This window comes from Sturnira hondurensis, unplaced genomic scaffold (genome assembly GCF_014824575.4).
Source record: "Sturnira hondurensis isolate 20B ecotype Veracruz unplaced genomic scaffold, ASM1482457v3 Scaffold0022136, whole genome shotgun sequence".
Taxonomy (NCBI): domain Eukaryota; kingdom Metazoa; phylum Chordata; class Mammalia; order Chiroptera; family Phyllostomidae; genus Sturnira; species Sturnira hondurensis.
The window spans coordinates 6272641-6285623 of record NW_028094767.1 but is presented as its reverse complement, the minus strand read 5'-3'; the positions used below and the strand labels follow the sequence as shown (position 1 = coordinate 6285623).

General features: G+C 35.7%; 1 protein-coding gene across 1 annotated transcript in view; it reads left to right on the top strand.

Annotated features, from left to right (window-relative positions):
* The window catches only part of ADGRB3 (adhesion G protein-coupled receptor B3), a 732856-nt gene that overhangs the window by 284503 nt on the left and 435370 nt on the right, over positions 1-12983 (top strand). Inside the window, exon 5 of the mRNA XM_037034281.1 lies at positions 2614-2778. Within this exon, the coding sequence (XP_036890176.1) occupies positions 2614-2778 (165 nt within the window). The remainder of the gene's footprint in view (positions 1-2613; positions 2779-12983) is intronic.

The window sequence follows — 12983 nt, the reverse complement described above, 5'->3', positions numbered from 1 at the left end:
TTCTTTGAGATTAATAGAGAAAAATCTGCCAGTTTAGCAGCTTTTTTTTTCTGGGATTCTTCAATGCGTATGGAGCAGTACAACTTGATCAAGAGAAAATAAGTTGAACCAGCGATATGAATAGTCAAACCTTGCATCTCTAATGTCTTTAATTCTCAACAAAATTATTGACAGAAAAAAATGTATTAGTTATGTAAAAAAACTTCGGGTCTCATCTCTGTATCCGACAACCCTTCATGCTGATTCCCGGTACCTCTATGATCAGTCAAGGGCCTGGCAGATGCAAAGGAGCTTTGGTTTTTTGAGAAATCATTTCTCAGTTTTCCAGAATGAATTAAGTTCAATAACTGAGGTTCCACTGTACCATATAGACTACTTATATTTTATTTGAAAAATAGGAAGAGAAAAGGGTTTTTTTTTTAAACATTTTTTAAGATTTTTATTTATTTATCTTTAGAGAGGAAGGGAAGGAGAGAAGAGGAGAAATATCAATGTATGGTTGCCTCTCGTGAGTCCCCTGCTGGGAACTGGCCTGCAACCCAGACATGTGCCCTGACTGAGAATCGAACCACAATTGTGTGCTTCGTAGGCCTGCACTCAATCCACTGAGCTACACTAGCCAGGATGAGAAAAGGTTGTTTTTAATGAAGAGATCTTTGTAGTTAGAAATCAATGCAAAGTTTGATTAAAAGTATACATTTAATATAAAATGTATTAGATTATGTAATAGATTAATTTTAAAATATAGATTTTATAGTCATAGATTAATTTCAAAATTTCTTGCTATAATTGATCATATATACCTATATGTAAATATAGGTATATATATTTTTTCCTTAGACTAGGTAAGATTTACAATTTGTTCTTATTCCAATGAATATAAGTTATCTTCAGTTATCTCAAATTTATTTATTTTTTAAAGATTTTTATTTATTTATCTTTAGAGGATAAGGGAAGGAGAGAGAGAGAGAGAAATATCAATGTGTGGTTGCCTCTCATGCATCTCCTGCTGGAAACTGGCCTGCAACCCAGGCATGTGCCCTGACTGGGAATTGAACCACAATCTTCTGGTTCGCAGGCCCACGCTCAATCCACTGAGCTACACCAGCAGAGCGAGTTATCTCAAATTTAAATGGAAACATGTAAACATTATAATTTATCTTTTACACTTTTTCTATATATTTTAAAAATATATTTTCTAGCAAATTTTACAGAATCTAAAAGAATGTTTCATTGTTACTCAAATTTGGCTAATTTTTTCAGATTTGAAATATTTTTATAACCAATTGGAACAACTCAGTAGCATAAATAGAAGAGAATAACATACCTTATAATTGAAGTATCATATATGTGTTTCTACAGTAACAACTTGATTGGCATATACATACAAAAAATTATAGATATGCTATGTATACTCACATAACTCCTCTGCCATTTTTATATGAACCTCTACTTACCGCTAACACTGTTGAGGAGAAATGCACGTCTTCTTACCGTCATCTTCTATCATAAATTTCTACTTACTCTATCCTACCAGTGGGTGTCATATCAAACATCTGCTCTTGAACTTCAAAGTTCGTAGTAAAACTACAACTCACATAGGCACTTTTGAAAGAAACAGCACATTTTGCCCAGCTTTAAAAAATTATTATTATTTGTATTATCCATGGAGTCCTGTCACTTACTGTCCCCAAATTAGGAATTGAGTTGAGATGGATGATTTTACAGTGCAGGAAAAGGGTCTAACCTTTGAACCCTAATGAACTTTTCCCACGACATGTCAATATTTGACAGTGGTCATTATATAAATACTGTGTTAATATATCTGATCCAGTTTGACTTTATTGCAATGGTATACTTGAAGTATTGCTGCATCAATAAATTATGTTAGACATAATCTTAATTATATCACTCTTGTCTGTAGAAATTTATATTAATTAGGAGGATTCCCAGTGCCATCTTCTCGTTTCATGGCTACTAGAAAGAGATCCTCATATTTGCCACTCCTTTTAAAACAGGGTAAAGAAGCTCTTAAGCAAATAAATACAGTTATTGTTCTTATTTAAAAAAAATTTAAACAACTACATTTTAAATGGCAAAAATACATTTAGTTCTTAAAATATGAAGTTAAAAAACTATTTAAAATATGTACCATCAATTTTCAGATTTTTTTTTCTGATACCATAAATTCATTAATCCTGAAACTTTGTTGGAAGAATTAAGGTGGCCCTTATCTATTTAAATGCAAATATCACTCCAGAGGATCACCTCTGTTACCATAAATTTGCTTTTCTAATCCTACCTTAGTTGTTTAATTGAAAATAATTCAAGACTATATTATCATGGAGGAGAATGATAATTTTTATTAAGAAAAGAAAACACTTAAATTTTATAGTATGAATAACTTCAGATTCAGAAAAAGTGCATGAGATTTTCCTAATTACTAATTTTCTAATTAGTTTTTACATTTTGTGGCAAATAAGAATGTTAACTAAATTGTTACAATATCTTCATAATTGTCTATTTGATGGTTTTTTTCTTAATGATGAGGGGGAAAAGTCTTTTACTTTTCCTCTCTGGATTTGTTGTTGAAGCTTCTTTGCTTTGTTACAGTACATGGAGTTTGGGAGGAGTGGTCCCCATGGAGTTTATGTTCATTTACATGTGGTCGAGGCCAAAGAACAAGGACAAGGTCCTGCTCACCCCCTCAGTACGGGGGAAGGCCATGTGAAGGACCTGAAACGCATCACAAGCCTTGTAATATCGCTCTGTGCCCAGGTGAGCATATTTGTATTTGTGTACTTTGTATATATATATTAAGAAATATGAAGAGTATAACCTTTATTCCATCACATTGGAACATGTGGTTTTTGGTTATTGTTTCTTGCTTGAAACTGGGTACCATTCTGGACTTTATCATATGCAATGGTGTGTAATGTTTTCTTCACTGAGAAGCAGTCGATGCTCACCTTTACTGATTTCTATAAATACATATATTAATGTATTTAATGCCTTCCACTAAGATTTTTATCCACACTGGGTTTTCCATCCTGCAAAAATTATAAGGAGTTGCAAGGACTTGAGATTGACGATTGCCTTCCCACTGTAACTGGAGAGACTGGTTTAGACGCAGTCCTTTTCATCATGTCACTCTCTCACGCTCAGTTAAGAAATGGAAAAGTACAAATGACCACTTATGAAAATGATACATATTGTCTAGAAAAGAAATTCCTCTCGATTCACCGCTAGATACATAAAATGGTTAGATCGTAAGTGACATAATCACTGTGATTATGAGGGCTGTTTTTAGAGTATGTTGGTGTTAGCTTAAGTTTTTCTTTAAAATGTTTGAATTCTATTTTACCTGTCTTTAATAATGTCATCATTATTACAGAGGTACATCTATATAATGCTGTTATTTAGGTTGTTGAAACATTCAAACATAAAACAAAACCTACAAAATGAGAAAGACCGATCTGCAGTGTCAAGGGGCTCACACTTTATGGGAGAAAGTGCTCACACACTCATGCAAGTGGTAGAATCTCCCATGACTAGCAAAGGCACAGACATGAATGGCAAATAGCAAAGGCTAACGAGAGTAACAGAGACCAGGATAAATAATCATTCATCTGTGCCTGAGGAGCTTTTCGCATAGTCCCATTTAGTCACATATTCTACACCAGAGCAACATAGCTGGGCTGCCAGTAATGTGCTCCAAGCACATTATCCAACTCACACTCAGTTTCATTTGCATTCTAAATTCCCCAAGTTAACATCCTGTATTACGAGACAATAATTCAAAGTCCTTCTGGAGATTTTAAGTATATAAAATGTCTTAAAACTATGAAAAATGATAAAAAATGCAGATATGCAATAGTTATCTAACAAATTTAATTGTTCCCTTTTAGTTCACCGAAAGACTAGTAGGTTCCTATACTTAGGAATATCCATTTAAAGATGTAATAATTATATTGAGTAACAGTATTCTCCTATAATTGTATGAATTCTATGAATTATGAATTTACTTATATAAGTCAGTATTCATGTAATCATGACTATTGGGGAGAAAAATAGTGATTAGTTATTTGCAAGTTACTTCCAGAAAATTTATTTATGAAATCAGTTATATCCTGTCTTACTTCTATCTCTTTTTGTGAACTTATAGCTAGGCAGGCACACACATATGTTTTTATGCTGTGCCTTTTTTCCCAAACTTAGAGCAAGCTTAATCAGATTTTAGAATCTTTTTTTAAGTGCTGAGCTGTGACATTTATAGGTCGAATATAGTTTCCTCTTATTTGTTCATGGAGTGTAGAAAAGTAGATAACATGGGAAAATAAAAAATAATAACTAACTGTAGAATCTTTTAATATATTTGTTTTTATTATTTCTTTTACCTCAGTTCATTCCTAGTACAAAGACAAAATGGCACTCATCAGTTAAAATACTATCAGCCAGATTTCTCATAGTCGACTTCCCAGGAATTTTTCTAGGATTAAAATCCCTGGATATCAGTAAGTAGGGATACTAAGCTGTTAAAAGTCAGATAAGGAATCTCATCTTCCTAAGCTGATTTAGTTGTTACTTTATCACACAAGTAGGAGCCACAAGTGTTTTCAAGGTACGTGTTTTAACAGTATTACATCATCACTGGTATCACTCTCAGACCATATTAAATGGATAGCTATCTTTTGTATAGGTCTTTAATTTTTATGATGTATGTTTATATTATCTGTAAATGTGGCCTAGCTCTTATTCTCTCAGAAGTGATCATTATAGGTCCATCTGGAGTACTTAATGAATTATTATGTGTCATTCGTAACCCCTTTATTTTCATTCTTGAATTTAATCGCATTATAAGAGATGTAAAACCCATACTGTGCTGTACCCCAGTTTTTGTGCTATCTGCCAAAATTTTAGGCATTAAGCTTTTGAAATACATATGATTTATCTGATGTAAACATTTGGAATTTTCCTTAGAATTTCTTCTCACTAATCTCAGGCATCTTCACTAAATATGAACAGCATCACCAAGTATCGACAAGATGTAAAACCCTACTGAGAAGAACATATAGTTCCTGATCTCAAGAAATTCACAATTTCTTTATAGGATCCAGGCACAGGCATGTGAAAATGTGAATGCAGTTTTGAAAAGCATAAAAATGTTCTGCCTCAATGAAAGCTAGTGACTTGAGAACTCAGTGCAGCCATCCTACCTGGCATTCCATCTGGAGGGGTGAAACCGTGGTAGGAAGTGCATCAGTAATGAAAATGGTGGGCCAAGGCCTGTAGTTGTCTCTCCTTGGTTAGGCAGGTTATGAGGTGAAAACCAGAAGAGAACAGAAGAAACATTTGAAACAACAAATTTGGTATCTACTCACCTCCTTTGCTGACTTTGACCATGGGGGTTACAGTGATGGGCAGCTGACATGCTCCGGTGGGATCATGTCAGAACAGCATTCTTGCGCCCTGCTTGAAGAACACATATAGCCACTATGGAGAAGTGGGTGTTCTGTAGAGGTGATGTATATTGTTTGCATCAAATAATGAAATATGTGTTACTTATGCAAATTTTGATATCAGCTTATAAGTAGATGACATGCCATTTTGATCAAGTACTTTCCTCAGTCATTGCTTAACTTCCTCCCACTTCTTCTGAGGTTAGAATAAACCATTTGCCTGGGATCCATATGTGGAGAAAAGATAGAAAAGTAAAGAATAGATAGGGCATTAACCCAGTTACTAGTTTGTGTACCATGTCTGATAACAGAGACTGGTGTCTGTTGGGAGAAGGTAGGCCAGGGATATTGAACAGCAAAGGGGATTCACTGTGAGTTTTTCACTGACTCGTAAACATAATGTGACCTCATTTTCTACCTCTTCTCATGTATGCTAGTAATGAAGTGTGATATTACCGAAGGGTGTGTGTGTGTATGTTTATGTTCAGCGGTCTTTGTGATCTGTTTCCTTTATGTCACCAAACTTAGAAATTCTGGCAATCCAGCTTATTTTTTTTTCTCTGAATTTTCATTGCAGTCACTAACTGAGCATCAGGTTTCTAATACTATTAATTGATGTATTTGACATCAAGGAAATTCTCTTCCATTTCCTTTTTATTTCTCTATGCAGCTTTATACCTGATAATATCCAATAAATTACTATTGAATGAATTTTCTTAACATATACCTATCCAAATTTCTAGTCAGTCCTCATCCCAGAATTTTTATAGGATATTTTTCTGGGTATATTTAGTAATACATTGATGTGATATAATGAAAGGAACTTAGACTTTTAAACTTAGATCTCACATATTTCACTACATGTGTTGCTTCTCTGATCCCTAGTTTCTTTGCCTATAAAACAAGGACTATAGTATTTCAATAATACCCTTCACAGAACTGTAAGAAGACTATGTAAGATGCAATAAAACTTGGTAAATGGCAAATGATGTAAAAGTATTATCGTTTTTATAACAATGCACTCCTGTCAAGGTCCATCAGGATAACACCTGTAGTTGAACAGGTTGAGGTTGTACTCAGCAGTGAAGGAGAATTAACATAGGGAACTATGAGGCATCTTGGTAAGAGGGTGTTAGAAAAGACTTAAACATTTACTTTTGTGTTGGGGATTTCAGGAAGGGTTTAAGGAAGTGGGGCTTTGCTCTGGATTTGGTAATGTCATAAAGAGGGGGTGGGATTCTGTGACTGGATACCTTATAAATTACCTAGGAGGAAGGAAGACTAGCTGCCATTGGTAAAGAAGGGACACTCGCTCATGTTAGCTGAGAGAAGAGAATGTTTGGAACTTTGTGGGCTGCACTGTGACCTTGATTTTGTCTACAAAGTGGCCTGGTTTTATCTCACTTTACCACAGTCCTAGAGTGACCTTGTGTGATGTTAATATTCTCTGGGGTGGTTTCAGGTCCAGTAGCAGGGAACACAGCCTAGCTATGAGCACCGAGCCCGCTGCTGATGGCAGTGGGGTCTCGCTGTGGCAGACTGGTTCCAGGATGTCACCTTGATGTGACTCCCCCTGTGCTACTTTGATCAATTTAGAGGCTTTTGATTTTAGTGGTTTTGATTTTTATTAACATTCAAAGGGAGAAAAAGGTCAGATATAAAGAAACATTTACATTTTCTAGGCACGCCCTTTATTAAAATTATGTATGTACAGAAGTCAGGCTTGCTTGAGTGTGCTTGGTATGTGACTGTCTCGCACAAAATAGACAGCAATTTGAACATTCCACCTAAAATGTCATGTGTTGTGCTCCAGTGTGATATTGTTATTTTACAGAATCACATGCTTATGATTTTGTGATTAAAAAAGAGGCATTATTTGTGTTAGACCCTGTTTATATATCCCCAAAATAAAACTGGTGTAGCCTTTTCCAAAATTAAATGCTTTAGTGAAAATGAAAGCCTAAGTGCTTAGTTCAGACACTCAAATATTATACTAATTTTCTTTATAGCATATTACTTTAAAGTAAAAAAAAATTCCCCCTTTTAGTATTTGAAGGTTAGAGGAACCAATGATTTAAGTTTGGTGTTTTTTTTTCCAGTTTTGGCAATTCTTATTCTGATACGTTTTGTGTAGTAGAGTCCTCATACTATAGAGGATAGGGATTATAATAATTGAGTGACAGATTTAAGCCTAAAATAAATGAAAAACTATTGACAAATAAGTCTTTATTTATGTCCTAATATAGGTGTGAGTGCATTTAATTATATGATTCTGTGCAAAACACAATAGCCTGGAATTTGTAAGACATGGATTAAGGTTCAGTTCTATTCTTTAATTATAAATATTAACATAGGCAACTTATTTATCTTTTCTTTTTTCTCATTTATAAAGTGGAGCCAGAATTTATAAACCTACTATATTAAAGAACTGTTATATAATTAAAATTAGGTAGAAGAATCTATCATTTAAAAGTATAAAACAGTAAAAGGTGAAGGATATTTATTTTGACTTATAAAAGAATATTACTTTAAAAGTAAGGGATTTTGGAAGAAATAGGTGAAATAAATTCAGGATATTATGATAGATTTTTAGTTTGGTTTCTTATCTACAGCCTGCATCATGAAATCAAAGGGATATTTTCCCAGTCAGGTTAGTACAGGGAGAACTGCATACACAAGGCTCCCTGCTTAGTCTGTGGGACTAAGCAGTGTCACATTGGTGGGTCCTGCATTGGAGAAATTCGTTCGTGTGGATCCTGCCAGGTCGTAGTTTCCAGGTATCTTTGCAGACTCTTACAAACCCTAAAGAGAGGAAAGAATTACCCAAGTATTGGTCCTCAGGAACAGAGAGGGACCGAAACATCTCTGTTATCTGGAGCAAGAGGTTTCAGTCTCCTGAGGACCTACAGTTTTGATTCCTCAGCAGCTATGGAGAGTGACCTGCTGAAGGTCCCTCTGCAGGGGGTCCTCCCAGTGAGGACACTGAGTGGGAGGATGCTAAGAGTTTGCCTGACCTTAGGTCAAAGGTCTCTGGTTGTCTGTGTGTGAGATGTTATTATTTTAAACTCAAATGCTGCCTCATTAACCTGTTTGTTAATTGATTTGAATTTTAGCTTTTATAAAATATTTTATTTATTTTTATAGAGAGAGGGGAAAGGATGGAGAAAAAGAAGGAGAGAAAAATCAATGCACAAGAGACACATCTATCATTAGACTCTTGCATACCTCCAACTGGGGACCTGGCCAGCAACCCAGGCACATGTCCTGACTGGGAATCGAACTGGCGACCTCTTGGGTCCCAGACTGGCACCCAGTCCACTGAGCCACATCCATCATCCAGGACATGAATTTTATGTTGTTTAACTTCTAGTCTTTTGTATGGCAATTGTATTCATTTTGTGTCATTTCATATTTTTTGAATTATTCCTGAGGTCTTTGTGTTTAGTTTATAGGAGTTTTTAAAAATGTGTTTATTAATCCTGGCTTGCTTTTTTATTATTTAATATTTTTCTCATTCAAACTTTGCCTTAACAACATTTAAAAAATTTATATTGGCACTTTCATAACTTCTATTTTTAATTCTAATTTTCACATGATATTTCATTTTGATTTTTCTCTTTTGTAATTTATTTTAAAATGGCAAGTAGAAAACAGCTTTATGTTCTTCAGTATCTGTCCAAAGCAAGAAGAATCTGAACTCTTGAATTTCACCATCCCTTATTAGGTAGCCTCAAAGCCAGGGCCAGAGTTCTTTGCCCCCAACTCCTTCCTACAGATAGCTTCATTCATCAGCAGCAATCAACCCAGAACAGCTCCTGAAATAATAATTTTATTATCCAAAATATTCCTGACACTGTGGATGAGTATATTCTCTACCTTGTTTTTCATGCTGTCTTATATTGTCACCAGTTACTGATCAAAATGTGAAAATAGATTGAAAATATTCTCATTGTAATGTTCCATGGGATGTAATGGGCCTCATGGGTGGGCAACAGGTTTTTCTTCCAGGTGAACACAATGGCAACTCCATGCGTATGGCAGGAGGATGTTCATAGAACAAAGTAAACCCCAGGATTCTAGCAACTTAGCCATTGCAATTTTAATTCTTCTGCATCCAGAAAACCTGACAATGTGTCACACATACCGAAGGGAGCTTTAACTGTCCCCATTGCGGCATCGCTAGAGAGGGAAGCAGGTCAGTGGTGGTGAGACAGGCTGGCTTCTCAGTGCTCTCCCAGGTTCAGAGCGCAGCCTGGTTGGTCTCTGCTCTTCCTCACCTCTGTAGGACCAGTCATAACATGATAAGCATTTAGAGTTTCTAAATTGAAAAGTAACTAAAAAATCCCAGTTGCAAAAGCTTATGATGGAAATGAAGAGAAACTGAAAAGCCTAAGAAAGTGTTGGTTCTTATCCTCGCTGTGTGTTATAGAGGAAATTACGTACCTGTTGTTTGCGAAATGGTGTTCCCTGAAAGGGTTATAAGAAAAAGAGGGGAGGGGTGATGACATTTCAAATAAATTGGGAAGGCATTTTTTAAAGTTAGTGTAATTCAGCACTCCCTGCATTATGTCTATAATGGCATTACAAATTCAGTGTATTCAAAATTGACATTTTGATTTCAGGACTTGTACCCATGACCTATATGAATGCTGGTCTAACCTCAATAAAAGGTTCTAGAATTTATCTGTTTCCATAAGGCAAAGTCCTAAAAGTCAACTTTGATTCCCTACTTTTCCATACTCTACCACCAACCTATCAGCTCTACATCCAGAAAATATCTCAAATTGATTTACTTTATTCTGTTTCCACTAACGTCACCATAATCCAAAACACTATCACTTCTCTCTGGGTTATGGTATAGTCTCCTAACATCTCCCAGTACCCATTCTGGCCCTTCTACGATCCATGTTACACACAAATGAAAAAGTGTTAAAATGAAAATCACATCACTTCCCTACTTTAAAATCGTCTCACTTTTTCTCCTCGTACTTGGTCCCGCGGCCTGCAGAGCCCGAGGGATCTGGCGTCTACTCCCCATCTGAACCCATCTCCTACCTCCTCCCCCATTCCGATCCCCACAGGCCTTTTCTCTGTTCTGGAATACACAAAGCCCTCTTAAACTCAAGAACTTGCACAGGCAAAGACGTTTCTAAGGATCTTCACATCTCTGACTCCTAGTGACTCAGGTCTCAGCTTATAGTCAGTCTCTTCTGAGAGGCCTGGCTGGGCCTCTCTGTCACATTGCCCTCTTATATCCGCATCTTCACAACATTGCCAGCTGAAACATCCGTGTTCATTCATGTGTTTGCTTGTGTATCTCCTGTCTCCACCACAGCTCCCCAGACCACGTGCTCCTTGGTGGCAGAGCTTGGTCGGTCTTTAACATCAGGGTTTTCCCAGGATCTGAAAGAACAATACCAGCCATATTCTAGATTCTCTGGAAGTCTTTATTTGTGAGTGCGTTATGAGACTTTATGAAAAGTTTTAGAATGTCTACATTTCCCCAAATCATCAGGGAACACGTTTTCTGACAGAATGACAAGATGTTAATCAGCTTTCAATAGGAATGCAGTTTAAAAAAGAAAATATTGAGGTATTTTCAAATGTGTGGGTTCGTAATGACTCTGGGAGTTATCTCTTACAAATGTCGGAAGCCAGCTGCACAAAGGGACACAGGGGTGTGGGGAGAGCAGCCTGATATTCCTAGTGGAGCTGAAAAGCAGATCTGAATGCAGGGCTGAAGGAGAAGCAGCTTCATTGCCACTTTGGAGTCCAGATGAGCATCAGAGAGAAAGAAAAAAGCAGCCCTTCCCTTTTTGTACTGCCTAGATGAGGGATCGTTTAAATATCTATCACCGATGATGAGTGATTGTTTAAATACATATGTATATATGTATATATATATATATGCACATTAGATAGAGCAAGTGAAATATTTTCTAAATATTTTTATTCTCAAATATCTCAACATGTATCCCTGAAATGTGATACACATATCCTATTGGAAGTACTTAAATGTCCAACACAGAGCTCTTGATTGCACTTCTCAGACACCTCCCTGTCCTCAATTCAGAAAAAAAAAAATGAGGCTACCATTTCCTGAAAGGTCTCGGGGCTGATGTCTTTAAAAAGAGCACAATTAATGTGTTTTTTTTTTTTAAATTCTTCGATACCAAGCTGAAAAGGCCTGAAATAAAGCAATGTTCTCTATTCATCACTAAAAGAAAGTATTTCATGTATATTACATAATATCTTTGGTCTCATCTTTTCAATTAAATTTGTATGTCCCTCTCTTTTTGACTTCTCAGTTTTCCATTTTCCCAGTGAGTTGGACTTAACCACACTAAAGGAACATTGGGTTTGTTCTCTTTTTTAAAAAAAAATCCTCAGTTACTTTGTCAAGTCAATTCTTTCATAATATTGTAGTTAATGTTCACTAAGAAGACCTACCAGTTCTCAGGGTGAAATAAAACATCAAAAGTCTCCACTTGAAACACCTTCAATTTCATTGTTATTTCTTTTCTGTAACTCACTTTATAACAAAACTGTTCCCATTTAAAATGTGTTTTGTTCATTGTTGTCCTAGTGTTGAACCTCAAAAGTTTCCCTCAAAAGCCTTAATATTAACTCCCCTTGAACTTTAGTCAAAACATAAAATGTATACCCTAGCTGAAAGGACTGGACAACTAATATTACAAATGTATGAATTTAAAATTTTCTTTAAAAATGCTAATGGTGCTATGAAACCTTCTTACAGGGAGAGCCTAATAAAAAATACTTCATAAATATTGTCATTCATTCTAAGCTCTTTTCGGCAAGGTCTTTTCTCCCTCCTCATTGATAGTTCAACCCCTTGCCAAATTATCTTCTCTTTCCACATTTGGCTTGCTCATTCCTGACTCGACATTGCCTTAACTAGAAAGACTTACCCTCTTTTCTTTGCCAGTGAGTACATAACTATTACATCCACGTAAACATACTGAAAATGTACCTAAAATCAGAATTATTACATAGTCTTTTATTCTAGTCATTCAGCACTGAATAGGGTTCGTGTAACTCAATTCATTTTTGTTTGTGTGTTGCTTTCTGGGTGTTTTCAATCATTTGAATACACGTGCTTTTTCTTTTTTTCTAAATATATTAAGGTGCAGGCATGAGCCTTACTTTTTTAACCTTCTCAGAATGCTTAGGATGGTGAGGGTGCGTCATGCAAGCTCAATAAATGTCATCTTTGAGAAGCAAGATTCTAAAATGAAAACCACACTCATCTCTAAAGCCAAAGTAGAGAGGCAATGGATCATTTATGAAGTCCTATTGATTCATTAGACTTTTCCTTTTCTGTTTGGCAAATGGACTATAGCCAATAAGATTGCATTGGGTACTTTTCATAAAGTGAGATGCTAAAATTACATGAATGGAATGATTAAATTGGCATTTTGTGATTTTTAATCTAACAAAGGATTTATTAAGGACAGCTAGATACCTGTTAAACAACCTTCTTTAAATAGCTACCTGCAAGGCATG